Source organism: Anas platyrhynchos, chromosome 4 (genome assembly GCF_047663525.1).
Source record: "Anas platyrhynchos isolate ZD024472 breed Pekin duck chromosome 4, IASCAAS_PekinDuck_T2T, whole genome shotgun sequence".
NCBI lineage: Eukaryota > Metazoa > Chordata > Aves > Anseriformes > Anatidae > Anas > Anas platyrhynchos.
This window is the reverse complement of record NC_092590.1, coordinates 12,909,468-12,927,271: the sequence shown is the minus strand read 5'-3', so window position 1 is coordinate 12,927,271 and position 17,804 is coordinate 12,909,468. Positions and strand designations below refer to the sequence as shown.

The window sequence follows — 17,804 nt, the reverse complement described above, 5'->3', positions numbered from 1 at the left end:
ATTGTTGAAAAGATGTCTTGTGTAATCAGAAATTATACTGACAAGTGAAGAATCATTTAATTAATGAGAATAGAGCAATCATTTGGATGGTTCATTCTATTACTGACTGAATAAAAGAGAGAAAATAGTCCTGCTCAGGGATTAGAGCTGCTGCTGAAAGAAAGGGGGAAAAAAATACAGAATGTTGTTGTGTTATTGCCTTATGTAGATAGTATAGTAATTCCTAAATACATACATACATATATATATATATATATATATATATATATATATGTCAAATTCATCTTCTGTTACTTGGTAGGAACTTATAGAAAGGGTTCTGTTTGTCAGAAATGATGACTGTCTGCTTCCTCTGCTAACTTAAATACCTGGGCTGAAATATTCCCATCAATCCTAATGCAAGGGGAGTGAGAACTGGCATTGCAGTGAGTTTTGTCTATAGGCACTGCATGCCATAATGGAGACCAGCATGTGGCTCATGTTTACCATCACAGAGGGGTAGTTTTGGTAACAAGGGACCTCCAGAGGTCTCTAGCCCAGACCTCTGTTTGAAGCAGGTCCAGTTAGGTCAGGTTGCTCAGGCTTCCTTGCCCCGTGGACCTTCGAATATGACCAGGGATAATATGATCAAAACTGTTCCAGTGTTTGACCTCTCTTTTTGTAAGAATTTTTTTTTTTTTTTTAAATCTAGTTGGAACTGCTTGTGCTCAGGCATGCCCCTGTTGCCTCTCCCCTTGTCACTGCTCACCTCTGAGAAGGATCTGGCTGCAGCTTCCCTACACTGCCCGTAGGTAGCTGCAGGCAGCAAGAATGAGCATGTGTTTGGGCCCTGTCGCTCCGAAACTTCTGTTACATGGGTGTCATACAGCATCTAATGTGTCCCTTGAAGCAGAACGGAGAGTCTTCCAGTCCTTGGCTGATCCCTGCCTCCTTTGGTAGCTGCAGGATGGGACTTCTCCGGGTTGGCTTTGGGTTTCTGGGCTGGTCAAAAGCCCATACAACTCTCACCTTGTTCTCCAGTCTCCAGGGCTTGGGCCTTCAGCACTGTACTGCCAGCAGGCACTGCGCACAACTTGTCCTGCTTCTTATAAACACAGTTACTTGAACAAGGTGCTTTTGGCACAGAGGAGGACAGGCAGCTCGCCCTGAACTGGCTGGGCTCTCAGTCATGGGACATACTCCTAGGCAGGGTGAAAAAACTCACTCCAGAGCTGTGATGGGGTTTCAACACAGCTGCGTGAAGTCTCCCACTCCTGGTAGGACCACAGTGTAAGCATTCAGACATTTGGATGTGCCACAACAAATTTAAAGTCTTTATTAACATGCCCACGTGTTCAAATGGAATGAGAGATTGAATGATGTCTGTACAGAGCATCTGTTTTTTTTTACTTCCGAGGTGCATTTCAATTCCCTTTTGCAATACTGTATTTTTCTGAGATTGAGGAAGACCACTGCACTGGTCGGTTATGGTAGCCACCAGTCAGTGGGACTGCTCTCCTCTGATGTGGTACAGCTTCTGGTAGGAGCATCCCAGACCTCTGCTGCTTTGTGTGCACTTGGATTTTGTGCATGCTGTGTCAAATGATTGCACAAGTGATTGTTTGCTTTCCAACACTGAAATGAAAAACAAATTTATTATATGAAGAAAAATATTCATTTTGTTCTATTCTTTTTAAATGTAATAATTGATTTTAGTTTTAGTTTTAGTTTTGAGTAACCAGAAGCATCCAGATGCTACTCTAGGCACTTGTGGATGTTTTTAGAGATCTCTCCTTAAGAATGTATTGAGATGAACAAATTAACCAAATATGAAAATCTTCCAAGCACAGTTTTCGTTTCTCAAACCACTCACCCCCAAGGAAGTCTAGCAAAATATGTAGGCCTTGCAATCTGCCCAGCAAATATTCAGCAGCAGGCTGGGTGTGTGGGTGCAAGGATGAGTGAGTTCCACAGCTAAGAGCCTTCCCATGGAAATTGCTTGCCAACAGATTGCATACTCCAGTTGAGCAAGATTAGTTTAGGTCTTTGCTGAGTGCAGCTAATGTGATACTGCTCTATACTCTTCCCAAAGGTAGGTAAACAGATAACGATCAGTTTACAATAAGATAGCGTATCCTGCAGTATATCTGAACCATATTTTCCCTAAGGGAATGGCTTGAAGCTGCGACAGGGGCAGTTCAGGCTGGGTATCAGGAAATGGTTCTTCACCGAGAGGGTGGTCGGGCACTGGGACAGGCTCCCCAGGGAAGTGGTCATGGCACTGAGCCTGCCAGAATTCATGAAGTGTTTGGACAATGCTCGCAGACACATGGTCTGATTTGTTCATATATTTTTGAGTGGTCGTTTGGGGACCCAGGAGTTGGACTTGATGATCCTTGTGGGTCTCTTCCAACTTGGATATTCTATGATTCTATGAAATATCTCTTCTCCAACTATTAAAATGCAAAATACATATTTTCAAATATCTCACACGCAACAAAAGATTGCTACGGTCTGTAGTAAAAGCCAGTTAAGAAAATGAAATGTACTAACTAAAGCATTTTCACTAAGGTTCTGAAAAGAATGAGAGACTTGTAGGTGCTTTTGTGCATCTAGAGGGGAGCGTGGATGTCCATATGCTCAGACTTGCATGCAACCTCATATTCAAGCTTTTTCTGCTAACTCAGTCTGTCTGGATTCCTCCGCAGCTTGGCCTTCCAGACGCACAAGAGGGTTGCAAGTAGTTGGGTTACAGCCTCATGCCTTTGCACTAGATGCCACCCCAGTGTAACCCCTGACTCTGTGCTTTCTCTTCTAGGATTTTGGAGCTGCAGCAGAATGGTGACATGGACATACTGAAGCATAAGTGGTGGCCAAAGAACGGTCAATGTGATCTTTACTCATCTGTGGATACCAAACAGAAAGGAGGCGCCCTGGACATAAAAAGTTTTGCAGGTGTTTTCTGCATCCTCGCAGCTGGGATTGTCCTATCCTGTTTCATTGCAATGTTGGAAACATGGTGGAATAAAAGGAAAGGCTCTCGGGTTCCGTCAAAAGAGGTATTAGACCCTCCATTTCTCATGGGAAATTTTCATACACCCTAAAGATGATTGCCTTGAATTTGGTTATTGCCTTTAGAGAGGGTGGGGGAAAATAGTCCTTAACTTCCTACTGTTTAAGGTAAACGTTCCTCAAAATCTCCTTAGGTATTCCTTTTAGAGAAAATTGAAAGAAAAAAAAAATATATATTGGTGATGTATAAATATTCTGAGTAAAACACAACCTTTACTTGCAGAATAATACATTATTAGTACATCAACATTTGGTGCATCATTCCCATTGGTGAGAGTTAATCCTCACCAGTAAGTTCAGAGGCTTCTTGTCTTTTTCTGGCAAAATATATCCCCTAAGCTCGATGGCTGAGTCTTTCAAAATAGACCTTCAGAGCTTAGCCCTTTAATCAGCAGTTAGCTTCTTAAATAAGCTTGTCCTGATTTTTAGAACTGTTAACCTCTTGGGACTTCCACAAACTTCAGTTCTCATTATTTAACCCGAAGTCCAGGGAAGCAAGAGTTCTTTAGATTTTTCAGATTCAGGCCAGACTTGTTTCTGAAATCTATTAGAGACTTGGTTTAAAAAATCTTGGACAGTGAGTGGGGGACGTGTGTCATTTCACACCAGAGATTAGTTTGGTTTCACACCTGCATGTGTAATGCACTCCTTCCCATGGCAACCCACTTGTTGCTTTACCAGCCATTTCCACTAGCAAAAAAAAAAAAAAAAAGTTATTAAAGTATACTTGGCAGAGATGCCCAAAGGTGAACCTAAATATGAGCTATAATATAGTGCTATCAATTATAGCTATTTTATGTAGCTTAGATGCTTGTTGTGGGGTATTGCTGTTAATTTGTGTGCAGTGGTCTCACCTTCTCTGCAGTTTCTCCATTGTGTTTATTCCTGCTAATCTAATGCTGTGTAATCAGGCAGGACTAATTATGCTACCTAATTAGACAGCATTGGCACTGATGTTAGAATACTTTTAATCCTTTCTTGCCTGTTTTAATTCCCAAGCTTTTTCTGTTAAAGATCTGGACCGGACCATTATTAAAACCAAAAAGAATCTCTAGTCCTTTAATTGGCTTTCTCAGGAATGGGAACCATCTAGTTTCAACTGGTAAATTATCAAAAAACTAAAATTTATAATATTGCTGTTTGCCCAGACTTTCGGAATGTCATACTTCGTATTTATTTGGTGCAAAACATAATATCAAATCTGATATGATTAATATCAAAGAGAAAGGAAAAAAAAAAACAGCCCTGATATTTTATATAATTATAAAATGTCCCGTTTAAATTTTCAAACATAGAATTTTGAACGTATAGTTCCCTCGAATGGTGTAATTTGGCCTCCTTGATCTTTGCCATGTATTCATCAGCTTAGCTTTTAAAATTGCATCTCAAAGCTCCGCTGAAAAGCTTGGCTCAAAAAAATTAATTTAACATGGACATATGTGCTGAATGCCCCTGCTACCCTGGATGTGGGGGTCATTCAGCAAAGAAATACATCTTAACTAACTTTCTTAAAATTCATTTTAGCTTCCATGAAATCCATTGGCTCTTCCAGGCCACTAGTCCCGAATCGGGGGTCAGATTGGGCCAGTTTGTGGTCAGCAAGCCAACCCTTTTTCCTGGTGGCTGCCATCTTGTGCTCCAGAATGCAAGCATTTATACTGAAAAAAAATTGTCTTATGGTTGCGAAGATAACATTTCAGTTGCGTACCAGAAGTAATCCATTCAATGATGTCTGCCTGAGTCTGCAGACAGCCTTAAACGGTAGCTCTGAGAGAAGTATGAACTGCCCCAGTAATCTCAATGGGATGTTGACTCTGAAGCCTGATGATAATTTAAATGTGAAAACTGCTGAATATTTCACTACTGATCACACAAGAGAGAAGAGGAAAGATCATATTATGGAGATGTGCACAATCTTACTGTGAGTGGGTCTCATTTTGGTGTATCGATTGGGTGGAGATCGGGTTGTGGGCTAAGCATGGGAGATTATCACCGCTTATATATTTTCACTGGTCTGACCCTAGCCCCAAATGCATCTCGGAAAGAGAAGAATGAGGAATATTCTGAATAACTTACAGAGGCTCAGAAGTAATTAAATTCAAATTGGCATTTGAAATTATGGTGTTCATATGCTTTTCAAATGATAATAATAATAAAAATAAAAATAAGGACTGTCCCTTAGAGACATAGTCATGACTTGCATGTGCTGCCGGAGCCTCTGTATATTTCTTTCGATGCCCACGTGGCCCCAGTTCTTCTGCATCCATATGTAGCTCCAAAGATTTTAGGAGAGAGCTTTTGGTGAATGCGTTTGGTTTTGGTGTCACCTGTGTGGTTGTTATGTGCATCCATGTCTATGTCCACATGTGAATAAACTATAGACAGAAAGCTAAGCCCAAGAAATGAGCACTGCATTTTTTCCCTCCCATGATGAGCTCAAAGCCTCTGTGGTCAGGTTTGTTTCCAAAGCCACCATCCAGACCCTGGGAGAGCCCTGATGCCCCGTTCCCCACCCCTTTCCCCCCCCCAGTTTGTCTCCCTGTCCCTGCCCTTGGAGGGTAAGATCCCAGAGGGGAGCTGGTCCCTCACTCTCCCTTGAGTCGGGCTTTGTATTCGGTGTGGTACCGGTGCAAATATTTGGTGATCCGTTTTGCTAAGCAGATGAACTCCTGCAGTTTGTTCTAGGTGGACTTTTTCAGAGTGCTTGACTTCATCCCTAGACAAAGGAGGGACCTAAAGCCCATTCTGTATACTAGGAGTTTTGCGATCGATTCAATGAGCTCTGGATCAAGCCAGTCATTGAATTGCAGTAATCGAGTCTGGAAGTCATCAGTGCACATCTATCGGCCGCCCTATTGTCCTCTGTGAGGTCCTAGAGTGTGAGATATTTCTAGTGGCCTGGAAGAGCCAGTAGATTTCACAGAGATTAAGGTAAATGTTCAGGTTAGTTGGAACTGATTTTTGTTCTGAATGAGCTGGGCTACCTAGACTGAGGGAATATCCCTTGTGTGTACACGTAATGCCACTTTGAATTAAGCTTTGCAGTTCAGTAGAAATACATATGTACAACGCAGGTGATTTACTGGGTCACCCAGGACGTTCTCCTCTTTTTTTAATTCTCATGCATTTAAATTCTCAATTATAACGAACAAACCTCTTCACTTGAGTTCTCTTGGGGGAGAGATTTAAGAAGGAAAAAGGAGAGAGGTAAGAGAGGAGTGATGCTGTATTATAATGAATACACCAGGCCGCCTTCTCACCCACAGCAGCATAATTCCATCTGAATTGATGGCATTGCTTCATTGTAGGTAAGGAGAGAATTAATCCCTTCTTTGGCATCACAATTTAAAATTATCTGGTGTACTTCTTCCTGCGTGATGTCAATGAGTCACCAGTGCTCGGATTTGGGTCTGGAAGTTCAGCTTTTCTGCTCCACAATTTGTAATTTAAAAGCAAAAATCAATCTGAGAAGTTTTTAGCCCTTCCTTAAGCCCTGAGAGAATGAACGCTGATGAAGATGGCAGTCTGGTCCCTGAGAGCCTCCCATTTTTGACACTGAAATGTAGCCATCACTGCAGCGATTCAGAGCTGGCATTAACCCAGACGTCCAAGATGATGCTCTGTTTTCACTGTATGAAGAAAGCTGCTGGTAGCACTTGGAGTTTTGTCATTCATATTCAGGGCTTGAAGGTAGCTGTGGAAGAAGGGTCTGCCTGGGTTTGTTTTAGCCCATCCAGCTTCGGGAGGTGGGGGTGTTTGCTGGTGGTGTTAGAGCTGTCCACAGCTAAGATGAAGCTTTAGTTAAGTGTGTATTGTGTTTACCGAGCGGTTCTGATTGCACTGTGAAGCTTCAATCCTGCAAAAGAGATGGCAGTAGTGAGTGGTACATCTTGTTCTTCTCCTTCCCCAGGATGACAAGGAAATCGATCTGGAGCACCTCCACAGGCGCGTGAACAGCCTCTGCACAGATGACGACAGTCCCCATAAACAGTTCTCCACGTCGTCGATTGACTTGACCCCGCTGGACATTGACACTTTGCCCACCCGTCAAGCACTGGAGCAAATCAGTGACTTCAGAAACACTCACATCACAACCACCACCTTCATACCGGAGCAGATCCAGACGCTGAGCCGCACACTGTCTGCTAAAGCCGCTTCTGGCTTCTCCTTCGGCAACGTACCTGAGCACCGAACTGGCCCCTTCAGGCACAGGGCACCTAACGGCGGCTTTTTCAGAAGCCCCATCAAAACAATGTCATCCATCCCTTACCAACCAACTCCTACTCTGGGGCTGAATCTCGGTAGTGATCCAGACCGAGGCACCTCCATATGAGCATCAGACCAAGTTTCTTCACTCTTTCTTTTTTAGGACTCCCTTTGCAAGGAGCAGCTGTAATATTGTGGGACTAACATGGATGTAACCTTTTTTTCTTTCCTTTTTTTTTTTTTTGTTTGTTTTTGGTTTTGCTTTTGAGGGTTTTTTAATTTGTTTGTTTCCTTTGTTTTCTTTTTCTTTTTTTTTTTCCTTTATTTTATTTAAGAAAAGAATCAGGATTATTTGTAACAACTCTTCCTCTTCTCTGCTTTCTCAGCCTGGTCTCCTCCTCTTTCTCCCTTTATTATCTTTATTACTTGAGTCACTTATTCTTTGGTTTATCACCACATTAGGTTTCGGTTACTTGAGGCTTTTCATATACTTAAGTATAGGAAACATGTAGTAATTTGATTAATGCATAAAAAACCCTGAGCATTACTTTAAAGAAGGGCATTCGCTCCTCCTCCTGCACCGCCTTTTTTTTACTATAATTGCAATAACTTAAGTCCTTTACATGTATTCTGCTGCATCTGGTCAGTGCTCCACTGCTGTGTGTCCTTTTAACTGTGGACCAAAGGCAAACCCTGCGATTTAAAAGAAAAAAAAAAGTATTAAAAAAAGGCAAAAAAATAAAAAATAATAAAAAAAAGGAAGTTAAAAGACCATTCAGGCCCCATAATACAAGAATGCAATTTTGTAGGATTACAAAAAGCCATTACTATGCCAGTAAAGACTACAGTTAAATCTACTTTTGCACTGCAACAGTGCATATGACCTTTATGTGATTGTACAGTGTTAAAAGTTTTTCTTATGTACAGTAAACTGTATCATATGGCAGAAGCCTCTGTTGTGTTAAATAAATTAGTATCTCATACATATATATATATACATATATACACACAGGTATGTATATATATATACATGTATATATAGCTATAAAATGGCAGCCGTTGCTATTGCAATTCATTTAATAAAGCTTTAGTAAAAATGTGTTGTATACAGGAGAGATGTACAGTGCAGGGGGTCTTTTCATTTAGAAAAGACAGGTTGCTTTAATGTTATTCTGACTTGCGTTGTTTGCCAACAGAGCATATTTTATACTTTTTTATTAGAACATCCGGGGCAATTTAATGTTTGTACCTAGATGTAACTCGTTCGATTAGGTTTTGCATTGGCTATTGAGCATTCTATAAGGCTAACCTTGATAATTTTACTTTTCATTAATTAAAATGGAACACTCTCTTAGGTATACCACACTCGTGAGCAACTAATATAGCTCTGAAGAAGTTTAAACATAGATCAAAGGTTAATAAATTATTTTCCAAGTCAGTGCAGTTGATCGATATGATAATGGTGTTAGTGGAGAAAAAGCCCTTGAGAAATACTGATGTGGCCTTAATTATAATTACATATTGTTTGAAGGGGAAAAATATATATGAACAGGCGCTCATTTTAACCCTTTGTGTGTTAAGTTAGATTTAGAGGAGCTACATACTTTTTACATTAGTGCCAACTGTATAGAACAAGAGAAAGAACAGCAGTGAGAGCAGAACCAGTGCCTGTTTTGGCACCAGCTTTTTAAAGTAACACTGTTACCTGTTAGAAATGTAGGAAGAGCTTTAAATTTGTAATCCTTAAAATTAAAGATGCAGTTAAGTAGAAAGCAAGCAGTTTATCCTGTGAGGTTTCATTTTTCTTTGTTTTGTTTTATTTATTTATTTTTTTTGGTTTGGTTTGGTTTTTAATGCACATACACTTATTTTAACCTAACTCATTCTTTGGCTAGGATTAATAGGAATCAGCCTATGTGATTTGCTTTAGGATAAATTAAAAGGTATATTCTTCAAATCTATTCTATTTTGACGCTAATTCTGTTCTGGGGGAGCATCTTGTACTGTCACTGTTTTTTGTACTAAATCTTCAAATATTGTCTACTGTGTAAGGCAGAACAAATTCTTATTGTGCAAAAGGCCATTTTGTTTCCAGGGTAGCAAGTGTCTAAAAGCATGCACAACTTGCTTCCCCCTTGTAACATTCATGAACTCATCCACACCTCTGAGCAAAATTTAAAAAAGAAAATTTCTTTCCAACAAGCTACGTAGGGACATACCAGATGTTGCAGTGATTTTAGCTATAAAAAAAAAAAGTTAACCATGTACGATATTTAAAATAGGCCTATTTTGATGTGTTGCCTATTATACAGATACACAAAACACTTTTTGGAGGCCTCAGTTACAAGTGGCAGAGCTTTCTGTGTATAATTTGTCTAAATAATTTGTCTAATAAAATTGTTTTCTAAACTTGCGTTTCCTCCTGCTTAAATGCTGAGTACTGTGAGATTTTCCATCTGTGGCAGGTGTCTGCCCGTTGATGTTTTTACCATACCAGAAATTGCTGCACAATTCACTGGCTGGAAAAATAAATAAATAAATATTAAAAAAGAAAAGAAAGAAAAAAAAAATACACCCACATCAACTACAAACAGCTTTTACAGCAAGTTACACCACCATCGCCATTCATTCTTCTCATTATTTTCTGTGTAGTGAGCTCATGAATATCGCCAAGATCTGTGTTAATTACACTTAAAATTGGAATTCAGAAACATAGCATTTTAGAGAATGATTTTAGAATTCATTGGCATGGACGTGTAAGGGACATGATTGTTGGAAATACTGTATACTCTGCAGAGAACTCTCACCTAACAAAAGGTTAAAAAGAGACTAAAAGACATATGACGGCATACAAAACTGAGGATTCATTCACATCCAAGTGAAACAAAAGAAAAACCAAAAGCCTCATCTGAGTTTTATCGTTATCTCATAACCATTTAGCTTCAGTTTTTAATAGCTTAGTGGAATCTACAATGAGACAGGTAGCTATGCACCCAGCAGGTAACAGGACCTTGAGAAAGAAAAGGGAATCCATGCGTGGGACCCCAAGGCTCAACCTTTAATAATTTCTTCTGCCTCAGACTTCCTTCCTGTCTTTGAGCAAGCCACGTCGTATCTGGGAGCCTCTCCTTTCTGCTTCCTACACCCCTTAACCATGGTTAAACTTTCAGGGGCTGCAGAAAGTTGGTATTCTTTGAAGAATATTAAGTATTTAGATGGAGGGGATACCTGGCTAGGTTTAGGGAAATGATCAGGCTTCAGAGGTCAGAGTGAGCGCAGCACTGTAACTGGAGTGGGGCTGTGAGAGGAGTGAACATTGCTGCCATGTGTAGTCAAAGGCTGCTTGAAGAGCACTCCTGTAAGGAACACGGCCTGTAGCTGGGGGCTCGTCTCTTGGCCTGTAAAATACCAACTGCCCAGACTCACTAGCCGGCATCTTGCTAAACATGTTTTTCAGCCAGTGTCTGAATGATAATGCTCTACCTACCATTTGTGAACATGGAAACTTGCCTGCTCTGTGATGCACGCGTCAGATCTTTTTCCACTACTCTTCAGTTTGGTGTAGCCTGCTTAAGGCACTGGTACTGAAACATCCCACTGGATGGTCTGGGGTTAGGGATGTGAAATTCATGACTCTGAATTCATCCTGTGTTCACTAATTGTACTAAGAAAGATTCTCACACCTCATTATTATATGTTATACCTAAATTCCCTGCACATAATTGCAAAAAAAAAATATTTCAAGAAAAAGGCCTTAAAGCAAGTATTTTAGGGAGGAAGAAAAGCAATAAATTCTATATAAAAAAAGTTCTATATAAAAAATCATGAAGCAGTTTTTCAAGATTTATTGGATTCTGCATTTATGTATGCTCAAGTTTGGAAATAATAAAATAATCTGATCTGTTTAATGTTGCTTATGAAATAAACTCTTCAAATAAGAGTTACAGAGCTAAGATTATTGCAACTAACAGTTGGAGAAATAGCCATCCAACTATTAAGGTGGCCTTTTGGACTCAAGAGGTGTTGATACAGTCAGAGGCTTTCTGTACCCAGATTCATAAAGTTATTAAGGTACTTGAAACTGTGGAGGACAGATTTTTAAAAAACACTTATCTACATATGGGAACATATATATATAAATATATAATTGTGATTCCTTTACACATACTCATGCAAACACAGGAATAAGTGATCAGATCTTTACTATAGAAAACTATATAGACAAATAACATATGGCTCTGCATTGAAGAACTCACATTAGGTACTGTTCCTGCATTTATTTTATGTACAGTCATAACTTTGAGAAAATACACAGTCCACTAACTAAATTATGATCCCCAAATGTGTTTCAGTAATTAAACCCAAATTATTTGATGACAGACAAGTGGATGTATCACTCAGATGGGGAACAAAAATATCTAAACTAAAACATGTTATAATAAAAACCCCTTTAAAACACTCTCATGATTATTTCCCCGAGGGACTACAAAATGTTTATGCACCCAGCATTTGATTTCAAAGGGTTGTAGTAGCTAGCACTTTTCCAAACGCAATCACAGAATTCTCTAGCATCTCAGAAGTCAATTATCCAAAATATCGCTAATTGTGACTCTTAGTTATGCTACTGCACATCAAGAACAGTTCTACTACTTCCTGTCTGCACACAAGCAGTGTAGGAACAAAGCCCTATTACCTCAACGAGTACTAAAGGAGAATCAGAGCACCCACAACTATTCACCAAAGACAAGGTCTGCTTTTCATGCCATGATACTTAATGGATTTGCCTGCTGACACTTCATTGACACCAAACAAGTCTCTCCACCACTGTAACCAGTGTGCTCCACAACTGATGCTCTGATGTCAATGCCTGTCGAGTCTCTTTGTGAAGAAAGAGGCTTTCCAGAGGCAGCCCTTTCGTACAGCACTTTCTGCATGTATTCTCTGAGCTGTCTACTCACATGAGAACGACATCTCTGTCAAGATGACTACAACACAATAATTAACAACTTCTTGCCAGGAAGTATGGAAGTGTTTGCTGGGTTATCTCCCTTGATTAAATGAACAACCTAAACAGAAGTATTCTTCTTTTCCATAGTGATTTCCATTACAAAATGTCATCCTTAGCAATGACATTGTGTCAACGTAAAGAGTCTCTACAGCTGTAGGACTTCAGTGACTTCAACAACAAGCTTCATCAATGAGACTATTTATTGCTCTATTTACAAGCAAAGTTGTGTAATTATTAATTTGCAGAGTAGGAAGACCATTTTAATGCTAACGTATGTTCACATCACATCAACTATGGTAGTCAGTTTTCATCATTTTTAAATGCATACCTGCTTTAGTACTTGTCGTGGGGAATTGGATTAGTGGACTAGCTCTGTACCTGATGATGCTTCAGAGACAAATCGTGAAATTCCAAAGCAGGCAATTACAGAATCACAGAATCACAGAATTTCTAGGTTGGAAGAGACCTCAAGATCATCGAGTCCAACCTCTAACCTAACACTAACAGTCCCCACTAAACCATATCCCTAAGCTCTACATCTAAACATCTTTTGAAGACTTCCAGGGATGGTGACTCCACCACCTCCCTGGGCAACCCGTTCCAGTGCCTCACAACCCTTTCAGTAAAGAAATTCTTCCTAACATCTAACCTAAAGCTCCCCTGGCGTAACTTTAGCCCATTCCCCCTCGTCCTGTCACCAGGCACATGGGAGAACAGGCCAACCCCCACCTCTCTACAGCCTCCTTTAATGTACTTATACAGAGCAATAAGGTCACCCCTGAGCCTCCTCTTCTCTAGGCTGAACAAGCCCAGCTCCCTCAGCCGCTCCTCGTAGGACTTGTTCTCCAGGCCCCTCACCAGCTTCGTCGCCCTTCTTTGGACCCGCTCAAGCACCTCGATGTCCTTCTTGTAGCGAGGGGCCCAAAACTGAACACAGTACTCGAGGTGCGGCCTCACCAGAGCCGAGTACAGGGGGACGATCACCTCCCTAGCCCTGCTGGTCACAGTGTTTCTGATACAAGCCAGGATGCCGTTGGCCTTCTTGGCCACCTGAGCACACTGCTGGCTCATATTCAGCCGACTGTCCACCATCACTCCCAGGTCCTTCTCTGCCTGGCAGCTCTCCAACCATTCCTCTCCCAGCCTGTAGTTCTGCTTGGGGTTATTGCGCCCCAGGTGCAGGACCCGGCACTTGGCCTTGTTGAACTTCATACAGTTGACCTCAGCCCATCGGTGCAGCCTATCCAGATCCTCCTGCAGAGCCTTCCTACCCTCGAGCACATCGACACACGCACCTAGCTTGGTGTCATCTGCAAACTTACTGAGGGTGCACTCAATGCCATCATCCAGATCATTGATGAAGATGTTAAAGAGGACCGGCCCCAGCACCGAGCCCTGGGGGACGCCACTAGTGACTGGCCTCCAACTGGACTTGGCTCCATTCACCACAACTCTTTGGGCCCGGCTATCCAGCCAGTTTCTAGCCCAACGAAGCGTGCGCCAGTCCAAGCCAAGAGCAGCCAGTTTCTTGAGGAGAATGCTGTGGGAGACGGTGTCAAAAGCCTTGCTGAAGTCAAGGTAGACCACATCCACAGCCTTTCCCTCGTCCACCCAGCGCGTCACTTTGTCGTAGAAGGAGATCAGGTTCGTCAAGCAGGACCTGCCTTCCATAAACCCATGCTGGCTGGGCCTGATCGCCTGCTTGCCCTTCAAGTGCCGCATGATGACTCCCAAGAGGATCTGCTCCATGAGCTTCCCTGGTACTGAGGTCAAACTGACTGGCCTGTAGTTCCCCGGGTCTGCCCTCCGGCCCTTCTTGTAGATGGGCGTCACATTTGCTAGTCGCCAGTCAGCTGGGACCTCCCCCGATAGCCAGGACTGCTGATAAATGATGGATAGGGGCTTGGCCAGCTCCTCTGCCAGTTCTCTCAGTACCCTTGGGTGGATCCCATCCAGCCCCATCGATTTGTGGACATCCAAGTGCCGTAGCAGGTCACCAACCAGTTCTTCGTGGATGGTGAGGGCCACATCCTGCTCCCCGTCCCCTTCCACCAGTTCCACCAATTACCCAGTACCTCCAAGTTATGGTTACCTCCAAGTATGGTGAAAAAATATTAAATTCGGATCTACAAGTTGGTTTATACCATCAAGCAGGAGCCTTTGAATTTAAGTTAATTCATCAGTTCTTCTACCAACTTTTCATCACAAAGCCCATACTACTCACCTTCTCCACCTTCCCAAAATGCTATTCCACCTCTCTTCCAAGTAAAGACAATCAGTTGTGCAAATTACATTTCTATATAATTTTAACCTAGCTCATTCAAAAATCCCCTGTTTTTCCACCCAGTAAGCACAAAACAGAACTACTTGGTTAGGTATTAGAAAGAAATCCTTTGCTCTGAGGGTGGTGAGGCAGTGGAACAAATTGCCCAGAGAAGCTGTGGATGCCCCATCCCTGGAAGTGGTTGAAGGCCAGATTCGATGGGTCTTTGGGCACCACAGTCTGGTGGAAGCTGTGCCTGCCCACGGCAGGGGGGCTGGAACAGGATGGTCTTTAAGTGCCTTCCAACATCTGGCGATTCCAGGATTTTAACACCCAACCTTAAACACACAAGGTCAGCTATCAGAGACAGAGACTTTGCAGTCTTTCTGGACACCGGTTCTGTCTGAACACCCTTGTGGGCACAAACTTTCCCTTTTTTCCTGCCTGGGCTGTCTCCACCTGCAAGCATGGGCCTGGTGCTGCTCACTTTTCTGCCACAGAGCCCCTCAGAGAAGACGCAGGCTTCATCTTCTCTACTCTCTCCCTGCAGGCAGCTGTCAGGTCCACCCCTGAGCCTTCTCTCCTTTGTACTGACCCAAGGAGATCCCTCAGCCTGCCCTTGTATGCCGTCTGCCTCGGCCCCTCACTCCCTCGTGTGCCCTGGGCTGTGCCCACTCCACACCCATCAGGATCTTTCCTGTCTGGGGGAGACCAGAAGGGGATCCCGGAGTTCAGGCAGAGCCACAAAAATGACACCAAATCAGAGAGGAAAGTGGATGCTTACTGGTTGTTGTTTATTGTTGTTGTTGCAATGCATTTGTTTATTTATTATGATTATTCTATCAGTCTGTTGCCCCACCCTGGGAAGAGCTGGCACCCAAGCACCTTGAAGGGACTTCACGCTGCACTCCCGCGCTTCTTCCTGGCAGGCCTGAAGACTTCTGCTTCTGCAGAGGAACAGCTGTCTGCGTGCCCGTTTCCAGGGCTCTGCTGCTGCTCTCTGTGCACCGCCATGCAGGGCCAGGCTTCGTCTTCAAGCACCTCTTGGCAGCCTTCTGGAGACACCCCACGCCCAGCGTGGCCTTCGCAGGGCTTCTCCTGTCGCCCGCTGCAGCAGCCCAGAGGAAGCCGAGTGCGCTCTTGCCCAGTGCTTGGGGCTCCGTGCAGAAGAGATGACACTTCTGCAGGAAAGGTGGGGAAGGGGAAGGGGAAGCGGAAGGGGGAAGGAAAGGAGGGGGAGGGAAGGGGGGAGAGGCCATCTGCAGGCAATCCGGCATGATGGTAACGGGATGGCCTCTCCCCCCTACACGTGGCGGCGGAGGCAGTGCTGGGAGTACGGAGCGGTCCGGGCGGTTCTGCGATGACGATGACGCTGTCTCGCTGGTGGGAGCCCTGGCACGATGGTGTTGTGCCACACCAGATGGGATGGAGGTGGATCCACCTCCATCGGCTCTTCCTCCTCCACGGGTGGATCCACCTCCATGGGCTCCACACCATCCGCCGCGGCCGCTCCGTCTCCACTGGCGCTCCTCCGCCTCCACTTCTTCGCAGGCTCAACAGCCCAACTCGCCTTTGACCCACGCAGGGGTGGGCAGCTGTCGGCCCAGGTTCTCTTAATCGCAGCCATGCCTGGCATTCTCTAGAGATCCTGGGGGATCAGCGAGGGGGGGGCCAGGCGCAGGGGCTTTTATAGGCCCCAGGACAACGCCGGGGGGCAGATGCCACTGTGACATCAGGAGGCCTCTGTGATGGCCGCAGTGATGGCGCCACGCCCCAGGCCCGACATGGCCGTGTTGGGAGGGGGCTTCTGAAAAAGGCCTGAAAGAGGCCCTGGGGTGGAAGGAGGAGGGCCAGGGGGCTGGGGGCCCCTTTTCTGGGCCATTTTGCTTGCCAGAGAGACAGGCTGCCCCTTGGGCACCAGGACTGCCCTCTGCCTCCGCTCCTGCACCCTGAGTAGGATCCTTTTTCAGAGTAGCCGTCCTGCAGACACACCAACTCTTCCCTTTGACATGTTTCATAGCTCCCTGATTGTAATACAAAGAACCCATCATCGTGCAGTGCAGTCACTGTAGCACTTTGGGCAGTAGCGAGGACCCCAGCGCCCAGGCTTCACTCCAGGTCTGAGATGCTCCTGATTTCCAGGGAGCTTTGCCTCTTCTCATGACTTCTCCTGGGCCACAATCTACAAGCGAGTGAATCCAGTCCACGCGTTTCTGGGAAGGCAGTTCAGCACACTTCTGTGTTTATCCAAACCTTGCTAAGGCTGACAGGCTTATTTTCTTAAATATCTCAGTACAAGTGTCCGCGGCTAACAGCCCACACATCGATTCGCAGCACGCCAGCCACAATTAAGCTGAGGAAAACATCGTGTGTACAGTGCAGGGAACTTCAGGGCACTCAGCCTAGCAGAGGGAGTGAAGTTGGGAACTGGGCTCTACAGATTTGAAAGAAATGTACAGTGTGGGAAATGGCAGCTGGCTCAAGGAGAGGTATCGAGGTGAGACACCCCAAATGGGGGCGGAACCCCTGCCCTGTCGCCATCGGGCAGAGGGAGGGGATCTGGGAGTTGAGGAGGAATGGAGACAGGTCCCTGCTCGACATGGCAGGCGATGCCCTCCCCTTCCGGCCCCACCTTCCCAGGTGCCCTTACAAAACAGGTTTGAGGCCCTGGAGCTCGACAGACCGGTGGGTGAGGAAGAGGTAGCAAGTGTTCCCAGGAGGATGCCTAGGGCGAGGAGGTCGACTCCACGCCTCAGGACTGCCTCCACCAAGAAAAACAGAAGGGTGATCGTTGTGGGAGACTCTCTTCTTAGGGGAGCAGAGGGCCCTATTTGTCCGCCTGACCCTACCCGTAGGGAAGTCTGCTGCCTCCCTGGGGCCAGGGTCAGGGACGTTGCCAGGAAGCTTCCCAACCTGGTATGCCCCTCTGACTATTATTAGTTAGAAACTGGCTGGATAGCCGGGCCCAAAGAGTCATGGTGAATGGAGTCAAGTCCAGTTGGAGGCCGGTCACTAGTGGCGTTCCCCAGGGCTCGGTGCTGGGGCCGGTCCTCTTTAATATCTTCATCGATGATCTGGACGAGGGCATTGAGTGCACCCTCAGTAAGTTCTCAGATGACACCAAGCTAGGTGTGTGTGTCGATCTGCTCGAGGGTAGGAAGGCTCTGCAGGAGGATCTGGATAGGCTGCACCGATGGGCTGAGGTCAACTGCATGAAGTTCAACAAGGCCAAGTGCCGGGTCCTGCACCTGGGGCGCAATAACCCCAAGCAGAGCT

The 17,804-nt window shown here is 44.4% G+C and overlaps 1 protein-coding gene across 4 annotated transcripts in view; it reads left to right on the top strand.

Annotated features, from left to right (window-relative positions):
* Nucleotides 1–9,656, top strand: part of GRID2 (glutamate ionotropic receptor delta type subunit 2) — a 781,090-nt gene extending 771,434 nt beyond the window's left edge. For 2 of the 4 annotated variants that reach the window (XM_072037034.1, XM_072037035.1), the window contains exons 17-18: nt 2,798–3,038; nt 6,962–9,656. In XM_072037034.1, the coding sequence (XP_071893135.1) occupies nt 2,798–3,038; nt 6,962–7,384 (664 nt within the window). In that variant the 3' untranslated portion in view covers nt 7,385–9,656. Of the gene's footprint in view, nt 1–2,797; nt 3,039–4,575; nt 5,983–6,961 lie in introns of all 4 variants that reach the window. The other 2 variants (XR_011808873.1, XM_027456333.3) reach the window with 2 other exon arrangements.
* The last annotated feature ends 8,148 nt before the right edge of the window (nt 9,657–17,804 follow it).